The sequence below is a fragment of the Rhinichthys klamathensis genome, unplaced genomic scaffold (genome assembly GCF_029890125.1).
Source record: "Rhinichthys klamathensis goyatoka isolate OS25496 unplaced genomic scaffold, OSU_Roscu_1.1 h1tg000040l_1, whole genome shotgun sequence".
Classification (NCBI taxonomy): domain Eukaryota; kingdom Metazoa; phylum Chordata; class Actinopteri; order Cypriniformes; family Leuciscidae; genus Rhinichthys; species Rhinichthys klamathensis.
Genome location: NW_026606587.1, coordinates 8321715 through 8340000, shown reverse-complemented (window position 1 = coordinate 8340000; position 18286 = coordinate 8321715). Strand labels below are relative to the sequence as shown.

At 43.7% G+C, this 18286-nt stretch overlaps 1 protein-coding gene across 1 annotated transcript in view; it reads left to right on the top strand.

Annotated features, from left to right (window-relative positions):
- LOC130082010 (cytosolic sulfotransferase 3-like) overlaps positions 1-17442 on the top strand; it is a 21561-nt gene extending 4119 nt beyond the window's left edge. Inside the window, exons 3-7 of the mRNA XM_056246748.1 lie at positions 13643-13743; positions 14464-14590; positions 14795-14892; positions 16946-17120; positions 17205-17442. Coding sequence (XP_056102723.1) covers positions 13643-13743; positions 14464-14590; positions 14795-14892; positions 16946-17120; positions 17205-17317 — 614 coding nt within the window. The 3' untranslated portion in view covers positions 17318-17442. The remainder of the gene's footprint in view (positions 1-13642; positions 13744-14463; positions 14591-14794; positions 14893-16945; positions 17121-17204) is intronic.
- Positions 17443-18286: the final 844 nt, after the last annotated feature.

The following is an 18286-nucleotide window of genomic DNA, read 5'->3' as shown; positions in this document are numbered from 1 at the left end:
TGCATGTATTCTGTTTTCTACTTATACATATTTTATTTTATTTTATACTATGATTATCAATTTTAAAACATTTGGGACTGGTTTCACAGACAGGGCTTAGATTAAGCCAGGATTAGGCCTTAGTTCAATTAGAGCATTTAAGTAGCTTTTATAAACATGCCTTAAAGTGTCAGTGCAAGTTGCTTTCATTTAAAACAGCAAAAACATGCATTTTAGTCTGGGACTAGGCTGAAGCCTTCTCTGTGAAACCAGGGGTTGAAAAGCCATGGAAAGACTGATTACAGACTAGGATATTATAACTAACTCCAAACAGGAGAGGTCGCTAGTTTCCAGTCATCACCTAATTAAAGCTTAGTATGATGTGCACGCTCAAAGCCAATTTTTTCAAAGCCGATTTCAAGGTGGCACCCAATTGGTTGGTAAAGTTTGTTTGTTAAAATACATAGTCAGAAGAACCTTTGCCAAATGCATGACAGAAATTGTCTCGGTTACGTATGGTAACCCTCGTTCCCTGAGGAGGGAACAGAGACGTCTCGTCGGAGGAGTTTCCAACGAATTGGGATCACGCTAGGGAGACCAATTGCCTTCGAGTGAATTAAAACGAGCCAATGAATATTGGCATGCAGGACTTGCATTCCGCGCCCCACTTGCCAGTGCGGGTATAAAGCGAAAGCGAGCGCACACACATATGCTTTACGGTGAGGAGCCGAACGGTGTCCAGTCCTCCGCGAAGGTACAGCAAGCATGGCGATGGGACGAGACGTCTCCGTTCCCTCCTCAGGGAACGAGGGTTACCATACGTAACCGAGACGTTCCCTTTCGTTCGGGAACTCCTACGTCTCGTCGGAGGAGTTTCCAATGAATTGGGATCCCTAATAACACGCCATGGTGCTGGCCCCTTCCAGCGCCCAGCTTAGCTTCCCACCAAAGCAGTTTCTTAGTTTTCTTTACGGCGGGAGCTAGCTAGGAAGAATCACACTGCTGTTCCGCAAGACCCGCTCAGTGGATTTGGATAACACTGGGGAAGCGTGCCCAACCTGTAGGAGGGAACGCTGCGGAGCCCCTGCCCGCTCGAAGGGAGGCACTGAAATACACATATGTACTAACCCGTGGGGTAGTGAAACATATGGCAGTCTCTGAGGTAGTCCCAGCCCAAGGGGTGGGAGCGTACTCAGCAGGGATGACAGAACGGGTCTGTCGAGGGGAAGACACGGTGCTAACCCGGAGGGTAGCTGGAACGTGGATGAAATGGGTCACCGTAAGGGACAAATGTTAAGGCCACCCAGTCTAATAACAACTCCTACAAGAGGTAATAGACCTGGCGCCGGGCGATCCGCCTCGCCTGGTGCCGGAGGGGTGATGGAGGAACTCACAAGGTTAACCTTTGTTGGGGAACCAACGGAGCAAAAAGACGCACGTATCCGGCCCATGGGGGCGGGAATGGCGTAGCAAGCCGACATGACCTAGTTCCTCGCAATACTGGCCGTAGCGAGTACACGGGAGGAAACAGGTTCAACACGGAGGCTATAGAATCTAGCGAACGTGTTAGGTGTCGCCCAGCCCGCAGCTCTACAGATGTCTGTCAGCGAGGCGCCCTGCGCCAGCGCCCAGGAGGAGGCGACACTCCTAGTGGAGTGTACCGTCAACCCAAAGGTGGGCAAGGCACGTCCTGGGACTCATAAGCCCGGACAATAGCATCCACTAACCAGTGGGCTAACCTCTGCTTGGAGACAGCCTTCCCCTTCTGCTGGCCTCCGTAACAGACGAAGAGCTGATCTGAGGTCCTGAAGCTTTGCGTTCTGTCCACGTAACAATGCAGAGCGTGGACGGGACAGAGGAAAGCTAGGGCTGGGTCTGCCTCCTCCGGGGGCAGCGCTTGCAGGTTCACTACCTGATCTACAAACGGAGTGGTAGGAACCTTGGGCACATATCCGAACCGGGGTCTCAGAACAACGTGAGAAAGACCCGGTCCGAACTCCAGGCACGATTCGTCGACCGAAAATGCCTGCAGATCCTCTACCCTCTTAAAAGAAGCCAAACCCAACAGGAGAGCTGTCTTCATAGACAGGATATTTAACTCAACCGTCGGTAAGGGCTCAGAAGGGGGCCTCTGGAGTGCTCTGAGCACTAGAGTTAAGTCCCAAGAGGGTACGGGGTGCGGATTACGAGGCGGATTTAGCCTCCTAGCACCCTAAGGAATCTGATGACCAGGTCGTGCTTTCCTAATGACTTACCTTCTACTGCATTGTGATGAGCGGCTATTCCGGCAACATACACTTTGAGGGTGGAGGGAGACAGCCTTCGCTTCAACCCATCTTGCAGGAAGGAAAGCACGACTCTGATCGGGCAAGTTCGGGGGTCTTCCCGGCGGGAAGAACACCAATCAACGAACAGGTTCCACTTCAACGCATAGAGGCGCCTCGTAGAGGGGGCTCTAGCGGAAGTGATGGTGTCTACCGCAGCCTGTGGTAGGCCACCTAGAACCTCCGCGTCCCGTCCAGGGACCAGACATGGAGTCTCCAGAGGTCTGGACGCGGGTGCCATAGAGTGCCCCGTCTCTGAGAAAGCAGGTCCTTCCTCAGAGGAATGGGCCAAGGAGGTGCTGTCGCGAGGAGCATAAGTTCTGGGAACCAGGTCCGGTTGGGCCAGTACGGCTCAACTAGCAAGACCTGCTCCTCGTCCTCCCTGACTTAGCACAGTGTCTGTGCGAGAAGGCTCACTGGGGGAAACGCATATTTGCGAAGGCCCTGGGGCCAGCTGTGCGCCAGTGCATCCGTGCCGAGGGACCCTCCGGTCAGGGAATACAACAACTGGCAATGGGTCGTGTCCGGAGAGGCAAACAGATCTATCTGAGCGGCTCCAGAGATTCCCCATATCAGCTGAACCGCCTGGGGATGGAGTCGCCATTCTCCTGGAAGGGGCGGCTGCCGTGAGAGTTCGTCGGCTCCACGGTTGAGCACACCAGTGATGTGAATGGACCGAAGCGACCTCAGATGCTTCTGACTCCATAGGTGGAGATGGCGGGCGAGTCGCGACATACGACGGGAGCGTAGACCACCTTGATGGTTGATGTACGCAACGGTCGCAGTGCTGTCCGTACAGACCAGTACATGCTTGTGCAGAAGCAGCTCCTTGAGGCGGCACAAGGCCAAGCGTACTGCTTGCAACTCTAGGCAGTTGATGTGCCAATGCAGCTCAGGCCCCGTCCACAGACCTGAAACTGCATGGCCGTTGTACGTGGCCCCCCATCCGTTGGCAGAGGCAAAACCACAGCATGCCTGGACACCTGGACCAAGGGCACTCTGGCCCGTAGAGAAGCAGGGTCCGACCAAGGACTGAAGGTTTGGCGACAGTGCGGGGTAATGTTGACCCGGAACGTGCCGCTCTGCCACGCCCATCTCGGGACTTGATCATGAAGCCAGCGCTGAAGCCATCTCATATGCAGCAGGCCGAGCGGCGTTACTGTGGCTGCGGCTGTCATATGCCCCAGGAGCCTCTGAAACTGTTTCAGTGGGACCGCTGACCTGCCCTGAAAAGACTTGAGGCAGTTGAGCACTGACTGGACGTGCTCCTCGGTGAGACGCGCAGTCTGACCGTTCCAGTTGACCTGAAGCCCCAAACGGCGGAGGTGGTTCGCACAACAGATCTCGCGAGTGAGCTATTATCCAATTCAATTCAATTAAAATGTATTTGTATAGCGCTTTTCACAATACATATTGTTTCAAAGCAGCTTTACAGAAAGTGCATTTCAGAAATGTACATAGAAAGATACAGTTAGTTAATCATGTACTAATTTAGGGCATAACATATCGCCGGCGTCGAGTCGTCTCTTCACAGGCGTCGAGTCGTCTCTTCACAGGCGTTGAGTCGTCTCTTCACAGGCGCCGAGTCGTCTCTTCACAGGCGTTTAGTCATCTCATCGCAGGTGTTGGGGCATCTGAAGTCTCCGTGAGAGGCTGGATACAAACTGGAGCTGACGAATGCTATTTACCTCGGGACTAGCGTCCCGAGATAACAGCAGAAAAGCGGATGGGAAATAATTAGCATAGTTGCTGTTCATAATATTAATGCATTCGATCTGATTTAACAGTGGTATAAAAGGTAAGCATTATGAATGCTTGGCTAAAGTGATGCGTCTTTAATCTAGTTTTAACCCTCTGGGGCTGAGGTGTTTTCTGGGCCCTGGAGGTGTTCTGACATGCTCTGACATTTATGCGTTTTTCTGATACCTGTGACATTTTCATGGCTAGAGTCTGATTACACTGTATTCAGCAGAAACTCTGCTACAGTAATATGTCAGCAGCATGTATGTAAAAGTTTTTAGTTTTGAGATAATGACGTTTATGCGTGGTTTGTGAAAAAACTAAAAAACATTGTCACTGAAATAAGGTCATGAAACCCATACTAATAATTTCTTCACAAGACTTTTGAAAATTGTATCACATAGCCTAGAATATTTGCTTCAAAACTATGCGAAAATCATCCTGATTACGCATTCAGATAAGTCAATAAAGTCTTTTAAAATTTGTATGACGTGTTTTCTGTAAGAAAGCTTTATGCGGGGAGGCGTTAACCAACCATTAATATTGATGGGTTTGACACCTGAGAAAGACAAAGACCCTCCCCTTATGGCCCTATTAGGTGCTATCAGGCCCTATCATTATGAGGAGCCTTGCACAAAGAATGAGATTTTAAAAAAGAATGGCTTTTAGATTGTTTGGATTTATTTACAACACAACATAATCCAAAGATACACAACAAAGGACAAATCTAAAGACAGATGCTTGAACAGTCACACAACTTTGTGCCATTCCTGAAACATAGTACATACCTGTCATTTCCAAGGTGTTTGATTTTTCACTTAACCATGTTCATGTACAGAGTCTCCTGTGAATGTTGAAGTCAGCAGGACTCATCAGTGGGGCTTCTCGTCCCTGTAAAAAAAATTAAAAAAAATAAACACATGTGAACATGCTGATATCAAGAGAAACTATAGGGCTGCACGATTTTTGGAATACATTTTAGATTTTTCTGGTTAAAATTATTATTAAATATATATAAAAACACCAAGTTTGCTGTGCATTGTATAGCCTATGTATAGGGCTGCATAAAATAATAACAGATAGATAGCAGGCAGCCTATATATCGTTAAAAAGGAACACTTCAGTAACACTACACTAGACACAAATATATGGATTATCATATGTTACTTCAAACGTTTCCATTCGTTATGAAATGAGATTGGAGAAAAACATGAAGCCTAATGTTTGGCGTGTTTTGTTTTTCAAACCCACAGAGCGAGTGACTCAAACTCAGCGCGTGCAGAGGACATTTACTGAAGCGATCGAGCCGCTCCAAACTATGAAACATTATTGTTACATTATACATATCTACGTTTGAGCAGATATCCACAAACACAGTATTTAACAGTAAACACGGGTCTAAACATTATAATATTCACCATTGAAGAATAAGCCTACTTTATCATGCTGTGTTTAATTATCGAAGATAAAAACATTCTTGTGTGTACATGTATATTCACTCCAATCTCATTTTTATAACATTTTAGTCTGGCACCAGTTTAACTAGTAGCTACAATGTAAAGTATATACAACCATAAGACGCTTATTATGTGTCTTACCTTAAAAATCGTTCTCATAATCAAATTGTGTTCTTCTAATTCTTCTGAGGTAAATCCAAGGTGCACAGACCAAACACTTCCAAACTCGATGAAAAGCAGAGCAGGGCTGAAGTCGCTGATTCTTTGTTTAGAGGTGATGAGGGCGTTTGTGTTCCTTCACGTGGATCATTTGCATATGAACAGCTCGCGCGCGTGTGAGCGTGGTCACATTAGAGTCAATGAGCTGGGGCTGAAGAAACTGTACATGTTACTTTCATACGGATTACTTAAACAGAGAATATTTGTTTTTGGTATGATTTACATCATTTAAAAATGGAGACTTAAAGCTTTGAAAAGACATAACTCTCACGTGTGGGTGGCAAGTATTTGCTGAGTTAAGGATCATTTTCTGTCGCGTTTCAGAATGAACTTCACATTGAGAGAGACGACAGAACGCGCATCATGTTTATTTTCTTTATTTTATGAAAAACACAACATTTTGTTTTTATTATTAGTGTACACAAATAAAAGTAGACATTTAACAGTTTTGAATGATGTATAACACTTACCTGTACCACAAAAATCGACAGAGTTATTTGAGTCTCTTTTGCACTGATAAGAAAAAAAGAGAGACAATCGCGCCGGCGCGATAGCCGACCCCAGGGGGTTAAACTGGGACAGCGAGTCTGAGCCTCGAACAATATCAAGAAGGCTATTCCAGAGTTTAGGAGCTAAATGTGAGAACGCCCTCCCTCCTTTAGTGGACTTAGATATCCTAGGAATGACCAGAAGCCTCGAATTTAGTGATCTTAAAGAACGCGATGGATTGTAGGGTGATAGAAGGTCCATTAAATACACAGGTGCTAGACCATTTAGGGCTTTATAGGTCAGTAGTAATACTTTGTAATTGATACGGAACTTAATAGGTAACCAGTGTAGAGATGATAAAATTGGTGTTATATGATCATATTTTCTTGACCTAGTAAGAACTCTAGCAGCTGCATTTTGCACTAACTATAGCTTGTTTGTTGAGGATGCAGGACAACCAGCTAATAAAGCATTACAGTAATCTAGTCTCGAGGTCATGAATGCATGAACTAACTTTTCTGCCTCAGAAACAGATAGCATGTTACGTAGCTTAGCAATGTTTCTAAGGTGGAAAAAGGCTGTTCTTGTAACATATGAAATATGATTTTCGAAAGACAAGTTGCGGTCTAGTATAAAACCAAGGTCTTTTACTGTAGTGGATAAAGTAACAGGACATCCTTCTAAATTAAAGTTGTATTGTAAGAGGTTTTGTGGGTAGTTTTTTGGACCAATAAGTAATACCTCCATTTTATCTGAATTTAATAGCAGGAAATTACACGTCATCCAGCATTTTATATCTTTAAGACACTCTGTCAATTTAGATGAGTTAGTGTTTTCATCTGGTCGTGATGAAATATATAATTGAGTGTCATCAGCATAACAGTGGAAATTAATTCCATGTTTTCTTATAATATTACCAAGTGGCAGCATATATATTGAGAATAGCAGAGGGCCTAACACCGATCCTTGCGGCACTCCATAGTCTACTTGTCACGGTTTGGGTTTTGTGTCTTGTTCCTTGTTCTTGTATGTCATGTGATTCCCTGTTTGCCATGTGTCTTGTCTATTGTTCCCAGGAGTTTCTTGTTAGCCACGCCCCCTTGTTATCTCGTTTAGCTTGTTTGTCCTTGTATTTAAGCCCTGTGTTTCAGTTCAGTCCTTGTGAGTTCTTATGTTGTTATCGTCGATGTTGGTCGTGCTTTCCCTGAGTCCTGTTCTTAGCCTGAGTCTTTGTCTAGTTTCCAGTCTGTCTAATAAAGTGTGCTGCATGTGGATCCTGCTTCCTCCTCGTTTCTACCGCATCGTGACAGAAGAACTCACCACACAAGATCCAGCAGTATGTTCACCAGTGTCTCTTCCCCAGCCACCGAGCGGGAGAGAGGACATTCCTTTGAGGGGACCCGGTTGGTCAAATTTCGCGGGACCCGTGGAGGCCGCAGTAGAGGAGGTGGTCGAGAAGAATCCCGACACCACTCAACACTCTGGCCTCTCTTTAACCCTGGGTTGGTGATGTCCAGTCCAGGGCTCCATCCGCCACTGTTTCCGTCTAGCCCAGAGCCCTCACCGCTGGTTTCGTCCGACCCAGAGCTTCCACCGCTGATCCCGCCCAGCCCGGAGCTTCCTTCGCCGCTAGTCCCGTCCTGCCCAGAGCTTCCTTCGCCGCTGGTCCCGTCCAGCCCAGAGCTTCCTTCACCGCTGGCGCCGTCCAGCCCAGAGCCCTCGCCGCTGGCACCATCCAGCCCAGAGCCCTCGCTGCTGGCGCCGTCCACCCCAAAGCCCTCGCCGCTGGCGACGTCCAGTCCCGAGCCTTCTTCACCTTTGGTCCCGGCCGATCCAGAGACTGCTCACGTCACGTCTGCCCAGCCAGAGACTGCTCACGTCACGTCTGCCCAGCCAGAGACTGTTCACGTCACGTCTGCCCAGCCAGAGACTGTTCACGTCACGTCTGCCCAGCCAGAGACTGTTCACGTCACGTCTGCCCAGCCAGAGACTGTTCACGTCACGTCTGCCCAGCCAGAGACTGTTCACGTCACGTCTGCCCAGCCAGAGACTGTTCACATCACGTCTGCCCAGCCAGAGACTGTTCACGTCACGTCTTCCCAGTCAGAGACCGTTCACGCCACATATGTGACCGCAACACTGGCCATTATGGCCACAGCCATGTGGTGTGGGTGGGCTGCGCACACACTGGAGCCAGTGTCTGCTGTTCCTGAGCCGGAGCCAGTGTCTGCTGTTCCTGAGCCGGTGTCTGTTCCTGAGCCTGAGCCGGTGTCTGTTCCTGAGCCTGAGCCGGTGTCTGTTCCTGAGCCTGAGCCGGTGTCTTTTCCTGAGCCTGAGCCGGTGTCTATTCCTGAGCCTGAGACGGTGTCTGTTCCTGAGCCTGAGCCGGTGTCTGTTCCTGAGCCGGTGACTGCTCCTGCCTATGACCCCGTAACTACCCTCAAGAAATGTTTTGGGGGGGGCAGTAGGTCCTCGCCGTGGCAACTTAGGGGCCCACGCCCACCAGAAAGATCCTCACCGCCATGGCCGCCCGAGGGGTCTTCACCACCCTGGCCGCCCGAAGGGTCGTCACCGCCCTGGCCGCCCGAAAGGTCGTCACCGCCCTCGCCGCCCGAAGGGTCTTCACCGCCCTGGCCGCCCGAAGGGTCTTCTCCACCGTGGCCACCTGAACTGCCTGCTCCACCCTGGTCACCTGCACAGCCTGGTCTGCCCACGCTCCATGGCCCAGGTCCGCCATGACTATGTCCCGTTCCCCTGTGCGGGCCTGGCCCTCCATCCCTCCCCCGGGACCACCTCCGCGTCACCACCAACCTGAACTATTTTTTTTGTTTTGATAGGCGTCGGGAGCCGCCCATAGGGGGGGGGGGCTATGTCACGGTTTGGGTTTTGTGTCTTGTTCCTTGTTCTTGTATGTCATGTGATTCCCTGTTTGCCATGTGTCTTGTCTATTGTTCCCAGGAGTTTCTTGTTAGCCACGCCCCCTTGTTATCTCGTTTAGCTTGTTTGTCCTTGTATTTAAGCCCTGTGTTTCAGTTCAGTCCTTGTGAGTTCTTATGTTGTTATCGTCGATTTTGGTCGTGCTTTCCCTGAGTCCTGTTCTTAGCCTGAGTCTTTGTCTAGTTTCCAGTCTGTCTACTAAAGTGTGCTGCATGTGGATCCTGCTTCCTCCTCGTGTCTACCGCATCGTGACACTACTGACGTTATCTTCGATTTTTCCCCATTTAAACAGACAAAATGGTAACGGTCTGATAAGTACGACCTAAACCAGCTTAATGCCTGTCCCTGAACACCAGTGTAGTTTTGTAGTCGATCCAAGAGTATTGAAACCTTGTGAGATATTATATGCCAGTCGTCGAGATAGTTGAGAATGCGAACGCCATGTTCTCTCATGGGAACAATGGCCGCCGCCACGACTTTCGTGAAGACACGAGGCGACAGGGCCAAGCCAAAGGGTAGGACCTTGTTCTGATATGCCCGACCCTCGAACGTAAACCGAAGAAACGGTCTGTGTCAAGGAAGAATCGAGGCATGAAGTACGCGTCCTTCAGGTCGATCGCTGCAAACCAATCCTGGGGACGGATGCATTCGAAGATGCGCTTCTGCGTGAGCATTCCGAACGGGAGCTTGTGTAGGACCCGATTCAAAACTCGCAGGTCCAGGATCGGCCGTAACCCACCGCTTTTCTTGGGTACAATGAAGTAAGGGCTGTAGAACCCAGACCTCATCTCGGCTGGAGGGACCGGCTCGATCGCGTCCTTCGCCAGCAGGGCGTCGATCTCTTTCCTCAAGACAGAGGCATCAACACTCCGCACTTGGGTGAAGCGGATGCCCCTGTACTTGGGGGGCCGGCGGGTAAACTTAATTGCATAGCCGAGCCGGATGGTACGGATGAGCCAGCGGGACGGCCTCGGAAGCGCTAGCCAGGCTTCGAGAGACCTACCAACGAGCCGACCCGGACCACCGACGTACCCACGGAGGGGCAGCGAGGTGGAAGGCAGGGCCGGACTCCGGAGGCATTGCTGCGGCCGGGAGAGGGGTAACACCTACCTGCTTCCACCGGGGGACAGGCAGCAGGGAAGGCCTGTCTTTCTCTGAGGCGTTTGGCTGCTGGCTGTCCCGAGACGAAGGAAGGAGGGGAAACGCAGTCCTTCAGCATGAGTACACACACCATTACAGTGGGAACTTAGCATCATCATTTCCAGAGTGTAACAGCCCTCTCTCCGATGCAGCGGTCGACATCTGATCCTCCCCTGGAGCCCCGAATGAAATAGCTGGTCCCTCATGAGAAGGACCAGAAATTCCACCCGAAAGCTGCCAGGCATGCAAAACAGTGAATGTGGCCATAACCGAAGCTCGATTCATTTCAAATTGCTTTCTTGAACATGACAATGAGTTCACTGTACTAAAATGGCCCCCACAGTCACCAGATCTCAACCCAATAGAGCATCTTTGGGATGTGGTGGAACGGGAGCTTCGTGCTCTGGATGTGCATCCCACAAATCTCCATCAACTGCAAGATGCTATCCTATCAATATGGGCCAACATTTCTAAAGAATGCTTTCAGCACCTTGTTGAATCAATGCCACGTAGAATTAAGGCAGTTCTGAAGGTGAAAGGGGGTCAAACACAGTATTAGTATGGTGTTCCTAATAATCCTTTAGGTGAGTGTATATATATATATATATATATATATTTTTTTTTTTTTTATTACACTGTATATTACAAATAACTAAATAATTGTTAATGAAGAATGTTTTAAGTAAAATGTTTGGGGTTTAAAACAACACAATACAATACAATTATGATAAGAGTACATTTTTATTCAATCCAAAAATACAATACTCAAATGAAGCCTATATCTCAAACTGACTGTCAAAGTGCAAAATTGCTACAAATGTCACATCAATGCAAGAACAAAATATATGCAACTTAAATTGGTTACACAGGAGTAGACAGACAAAACCCCAGGTTAAACTCACAGCACATGCAGTGATGCAGCATATTGTGTACGGAGATCAAACGCTGCTTTCATGAACACAGTGTGCATCCGCTGAAACTTATTTAATTAGATCACAGCCTTTGTCATGTGATAAGTGCACTAAGCTATATTGTGATTGTGTTTTCCATTGAATTGACAGATGCTTACCCAATGCAGTAATGTAAAACACCATGTTAGTGATCTTTCAGTTTCATCATAAAACTGTGGTGGGACAGATTAAACTATATAGGATTGCCACTGTAATAAAATTAGGAGGAGACATTTGATATAGCGTGCAATAAAGCAGGATAATCAATTTAAAAAAAGGCTATTATTCACCTTTATGTGCCTTTCTTTCACATAACCTTCACACAATCTCTTCTCAGTGAACTGCCAGTGAGCCGCAAGATGCAATGAAACAATAGATGGCGGTAATGCACTATTTTAGTTTGTGATCTAATAAGAAGACGCTTTGCTGCTTCAGTGCATTACAGGTTTGTCAGAACACAAAACGGAGTGTAGCTTTTGATCACGCTACACTGCTACTTAGGCATGAGGAGGCTTTAGTCAAGTTTCTATCCCGCCATACTTAAGGGTAGGGGCTGTCGGCCATCCAGCCCGAACCCGGTCCGGCTCCTAAGCGGAGAGAGGCACAGAAGCAGAGTGTGGCGAGTCACGCTCCCCCTCGTAAAGACTGTGGACCAGCTCGCCGAGCTCAAAGGCTCAGAAAAATCCTGAGGCCCCCAGGACAGGGCGCGTAAAAATACATCAAGCAGCTCCTTCTCTACTCCCTTATGACACCACTGGTCCATCCCCGCCCCCTTTTGTGTTTCGGGGGTAACGGTTTACAGCGAAATGTTGAATGTTCTGTTTCTTCCTACTATCTCCCAGGACAAGAACAAGTATTGAAATTAGAACCCCTTTCAGAGAAGTTGGCAGCATGGTAACTGCAGCCAAGTATCTCTTCTTGGGTCCTAAAGACAGTAGAAAAAGGTTATAGAATACAGTTTGCGCACTGCCCTCCTCGTTTCAATGGCGTGGTCTCCACTACCATAAAACTGGAGCAGGTGCATTTGCTGTCACAAGAGCTGCAATCTCTTCTGTGCAAAGGGGCCATAGAACATGTTCCCTTCCCAGAGAGAGAGTCGGGCTACTACAGTCTGTACTTTCTGGTTCCCAAAAAAGATGGGGGGTTGCATCCAATTTTAGATCTTCTCGGTCTGAACCGTTCTCTCAGAACATACAAGTTCAAAATGCTAACAATCAAGATGATTGTGTCTCAAATTCAACACAAAAATTGGTTTGTCACAGTCGATCTCAAGAATGCATATTTTCATATAGAAATTTTGCCACAGCACGGGAAGTTCCTGAGGTTCGCTTTCCGGGGCGAAGCTTAAAAATATTGGGTTCTTCCATTCTTCCTAGCCTTGTCACCCCGCACATACACAAAATGCATGGATGTAGCTCTGGCTCCACTGCGACTTCAGGGCATCCGCATTTTGAATTACATAGACGACTGGCTGATCCTGGCCCAGTCTCAAGAGCTTGCGCTCCAGCATCAGGATGTTGTCCTCGCTCATCTTGTATCTCTGGGCTTGAGACTCAGCGCCAAGAAAAGCGTTATCTCGCCTGCCCAGAGGACAACTTACTTAGGGGTTGTATGGCAGTCGGTCACCATGCGGGCACAACTGTCTCCCGCACATGTCGAGACCATCTTAAGCACCCTGAGCAATATCAGGCTAGGTCAGGAAATTACTTTTCATCACTTTCAAAGAAGTCTAGGTCTTGTGGCAGCTGAGTCCACAGTAATACCTATGGCCCTTCTGCACATGAGACCATTTCAGTTGTGTCTCAAAGCCAGGGGATTTCATCCAAGGGCCAAACCCTAAAGGCAAATAAGGGTTACTCGCCCCGGTTCTTCACCTTGGGCCCCACGCTAGGCGTGTGTTGTCGTCGCAAGATGCTAACGACAGACGCTTTCCGTACGGGCTGGGAAGCGGTCTTAGATGGGCGTCCAGCCCAAGGGATCTGGGGAGGTCATCATCTCCATTGGCACATCAATTACCCTGGACCTCATCATTTTCAGAGTTGTCCGTCTCTGCAATAGCCTACATTAAGAACCAAGAGAATGTTTTTTTTCTTTTCTTTTTTTACACAAATTTCTAATCTTTACCTGTTCAATTAATGTATTCACATACAGTATAGCTCTTATTTTGTAGTCAAGTCACATTTATTTATTATAGAGCTTTTTACAATACAGATTGTTTCAAAGCAGCTTTACAGAGATAACAGGAAAATAATGCAACAAAGTTTGTTTCCTGAAGAAAATAGCATCACAGTCCAGCTTAAGTAAGTTCAGTGATGTTTAGTAGTGATGTGAGATCATGTCTTGGCTAAGTGACACTGGGACTCATTATATTTAGAACCACATTGTTCACTAACTTTTTTTTTTTTAGGAACGGAACTGGCTGATAATCTGACCACGTCGCCTCGTCTCATCAAAACTCATTTACCTGTACAGCTTGTGCCCAAGTCCTTCTGGGAGCAGAACTCAAAGGTAGGGGATTTTTTTTTTTCACTCTATGACATGACAAACAATAAAAATATAATAAACATACCTGAATGTGACAACGTTAATGTCATTAATCTGCCATAATTCATGATGATGATGATGTGAAACTCATTTCATGATCATCTTATAAAGTGATTTATTTGAGTAAAATTATGTTTATCTTGATTTTATTTAATTTTATGATATTTATAATTTTATGATATTTATATATATTTGTGTTTTAAGACTAATTTTTAAGACTCGTTTTAATGACCTTTAATAGAAACTGCCTTATTGAAATGCAGTTTTATTGAAATTAAATGTTTAGCATTTGTGGTACATTGCTATTAAAACTGTTTCTAAAAAAAAAAAACTACAACTGGAACTATTTAACCTACAAAAATGGTGGGGATATTAGGACATTGTCGTGTCTAAAATGTTGCTTTACTTAGAGTAATTAGGTACTGATTATTTCTGGTAATCCAAAAATTTTAACGGCACCTCATGTTTTGATAACATTATTTTTTACATTTTAGGTGGGTTTACATTTTAGCTGTGACACAACCATTTCTTCATCATTATTATTATTTTTTTTCTCGTGCAAAAGTATACCTGTTACAGCACTCTATATAAATAAACTTGAAATAAAGTTACTTCAGTAAAAAAAAAAAAAAAAGTCATTTTAATGTCCTGTTTCATGTTATATTTTTTGTTCACTCATTCCAGATTGTGTATGTAGCTCGGAATGCAAAAGACAATGCAGTTTCATATTTTCATTTTGATCGAATGAACATGGTACAGCCTGAACCAGGAGACTGGAACACCTTCTTACAGAAATGTATGGAAGGAAAGAGTAAGGAAAATACTTGTTTAAGTCTAATCATTTTCTTTTTTTCCCCTTTTTTGTCAGTTACGATTTGAACCTTCTTAAAGAACCATTTTAATATCTGGGAAAAATAAATAAATAAAACAAATATAAATATAATATTATAAACTACAAAACATTAAGAAATCTGTCACCGAGAAACATTATTTAGCATCAGACATTTCCTCCTAGATGTGTTTGGTCCTTGGTACGACCATGTCAGTGGATGGTGGGAGAAAAAACAGACATATTCTAACCTACTATACTTGTTCTATGAGGATTTGGTTGAAGTAAGTTCTTTTTTTTTTATCAAGCGTAAAATCAGTATGTTAAATGTGTCTAGGGTATATATTTTTGGTAACACTTTAGAATACTTTAGAATATTTTAAATACTTTAGAATACGTTTCTTACTTACTGCATAACTAATAAGGAATTATTGAAGAACTAGTTAACTACTTCTTCACTGCTGTTAACTACTAAGGAAGATGTATTAACTAATCAGTATGTAATAGAATTTTATGATTGTGTTAAGTAACAGTTAGTAAATCAATAACTAATGAATTCTGTCATACCTCCTGAAGAACTACCATTAATTATCTATTTATTAAGGTTCAAGAAAAATAACTATGAAGTAACTATGAACAGTCATACACAGTAGTCACTACAATAATCCAGTTTTTTTTAGCATTGTAGTGGTGGATGAAGTACACAAATCAAGTGCTTGAGTAAAAGTACAGATACCCCAATAAAAATATTACTCCAGTAAAATTATAATTAGGCCATTTTCAAAATTACCTTAGTAAAAGTACAAAGGTAATTAATTTTTAAAGTACTTAAAAAGTAAAAAGCATATTATTATACTTAGTTCTTATACATTTTAAACTTATTTTGCACCATTCAAGTTCCGGCAATATCACGGTAGCCCACATTTTATGATGCAATTGGTGATGCAAGAGCACAGGCATTTGCATCCTCTTCTGGAGAGTTCTCAGCGCCGGCGAGCATTTGGTGCATTTCTTTTGCGAAATACAGGTTTGTGTGCGTTTAACTTAATCTACAAAATCATTACTGTGGTGTAAATCATTTTATTTTATGCAAGGCAACATACAAGGACGCGATGTCAGTTAGCCAATGTTAGTAGGCCTATATCAACTGAGTCTGTTTTTTTTTTGCGTGATGGAAACGCCTGATCCCTTGATCTATTTACACCAGATGTTAAAATATGTTCTTAGAGCTGTGCACTGTTTGTTTATGGGCAGGTTATGGAGTCAGTCACAGCATATTTCGGCTATGAGTGAAACGCAGGGCAGCAGTCTGAAGATAAAGCAGTTTCCCCGCCGAACACGAGCCCAGCTCCCGCAAGAGATCCAGCTCCACTACCTGGAAACGAGACCAGTTGATTACTTGAATTACTTAAGGGTTTAACTTTGGATTTTAAAATGTTTGTTAAACGAGTTTAAATTTAGGCAGTATACATGTTAAAACAAAATATCATCTGAAATAAAGGAAGATATCATGTAGTTTAAACGAGTCATTGTAGTGTATTTTACAAAGGTTAGTTAGATGATTCCGTTAATAGTGTTTTTTTTTATTGTAAGTTTTATTTGAGTAAGAAGTATGTGGTAATTCTTTATTTATTACTAATGGGTTTCCTATATTTTCACTTTAGAATACTGTTCCAGGTTATAAATAATTCCTGAAGAATTATCTAATTCTTTATTAATTACTAATAAGTTCCCTATATTTTCACTTTAGAATACTGTTTGGTTATAAGTAGCCTAATTCCTGGATAATTATTTGATAATTATTTATTAATTACTAATGGGTTCCTTGTATTTTCACTTTAGAATATTGTTCCAGGTTATAAATATTTCCTGAAGAATTATCTAATAATTCTTTATTAATTACTAATAAGTTCCCTATATTTTCAGTTCCCCTCAGTTGTTGCCTAAAATACATAAATTTACTCAATATGCTGAGGAAAACAGACACACACAGTACTGTATATAAAATATAAAAACTAATCTGAGGTTAGTTTTGTATGACTGTTCATTAGTTACTACTTAGTTATTTTTCTTGAACCTTAATTAGTAGATAATTAGTATAGTACTTCTTCAGGAGGCATGACAGAATTCATTCATTATTGATTAACTAACTGTAACTAAAAACAATCATAAAATTCTATTACATACTGATTAGTTAATACATCTTCCTTAGTAGTCAACAGCAGTGAAGAAGTAGTTAATGAAGAATTACCTAGTTCTTCAATAATTCCTTATTAGTTATGCAGTAAGTAAGAAACAGTATTCTAAAGTGTTACCATATTTTTCTGTCTTTTTCAGGACACAGGACGTGAGGTTGAACGTTTGTGTTCCTTCTTGGGTTTGTCCACCTCAGTAGAAGAGAGAGAGAACATAACAAAGGGGGTTCAATTTGATACCATGAAACAGAACAAGATGACCAACTATTCCACAGTCCCAGTCATGGACTTCAAGATCTCTCCCTTCATGCGGAAAGGTTAATAAACTACTCAATCATCTAATTTAGTCCCTCTGAATTCCATCCTTTAACTTATTTTCTAACATATTTTCTTTCCAAAAGGCAAAGTTGGAGACTGGAAAAATCACTTCACTGTGGCACAAAATGAACAGTTTGATGAAGTCTACAAACAGAAGATGAAGAATACCACTGTCAAGTTCCGCACTGAGATTTAACTTTAGACTTGAGTTCTCAATCTTTCTCCAGGGGCCAGTAGCATAAACTTTACCATTATTTTAAGACAGTGTCTTAAAATCTAGTATGACCCACAAGCAGTTAATCAAGGGGCATTCAGTCTTACTTTTCAGTTTCAAATTAGGCCAATACGTTTTTATGCAACTGGTCCAAGGGTAACTAAATAAATGATCAAGTGTCTGACATAATTATATTCCAATTATAGAAATGTGTCCAGTTATTAAATACATTATATAAATAAGCCATTCATAAGTTGATTTCTGTGAAAACCAGTGATGTGTCTTTTTAGTCTTATTGCCAGTCTGTTTGGGGGGAATTGTCAGAAACATGTCATTATGGTGCCAGTAGTGGCCTAAAAAATTACACAATGCAACTTTTGTTACAATCAACATGGCCACAGTTGTATTTACAAACAACTAAATAAATAAAACATAATTGAAAATTTGTGTTTTTGTTATTCGTTATTTATAATTTCATGATAATATGACTAGCGTAGTTTTTATGTCAGACACAATTAACTATGACATTTTGCATGTATTTGTGTTTTTACCTGGCAAAACAACTTGTGCTCTCACACTCTGGATTTTTTTATTTATATCACTGTATGAGATTTTGATGGGTCATACAACTCTTGGAATTCCATGGACCCTTTTCACAGAACATGATGACACTTTTTCCACAGATATCAACATCACAAATCTATAGCATTTTGGTCACACTTTAGATTAGGGTCAAATTCTCACTATTAACTATAATTTTTTTTTACCTCAATTAACTCCCAATTACTGCTTAATAATAGTTAGTAAGGTAGTTGTTAAAGCTACTATATGTATTTTTTTTACCGCTAGGGGTTGCTAACCTCTTACAATAACAAAGGTGTAGGTTGATGACGCACAAAAGCGGAATTATGGAACTTGTCGTCATGCCGAAGGATCTAATAATGTTTATGG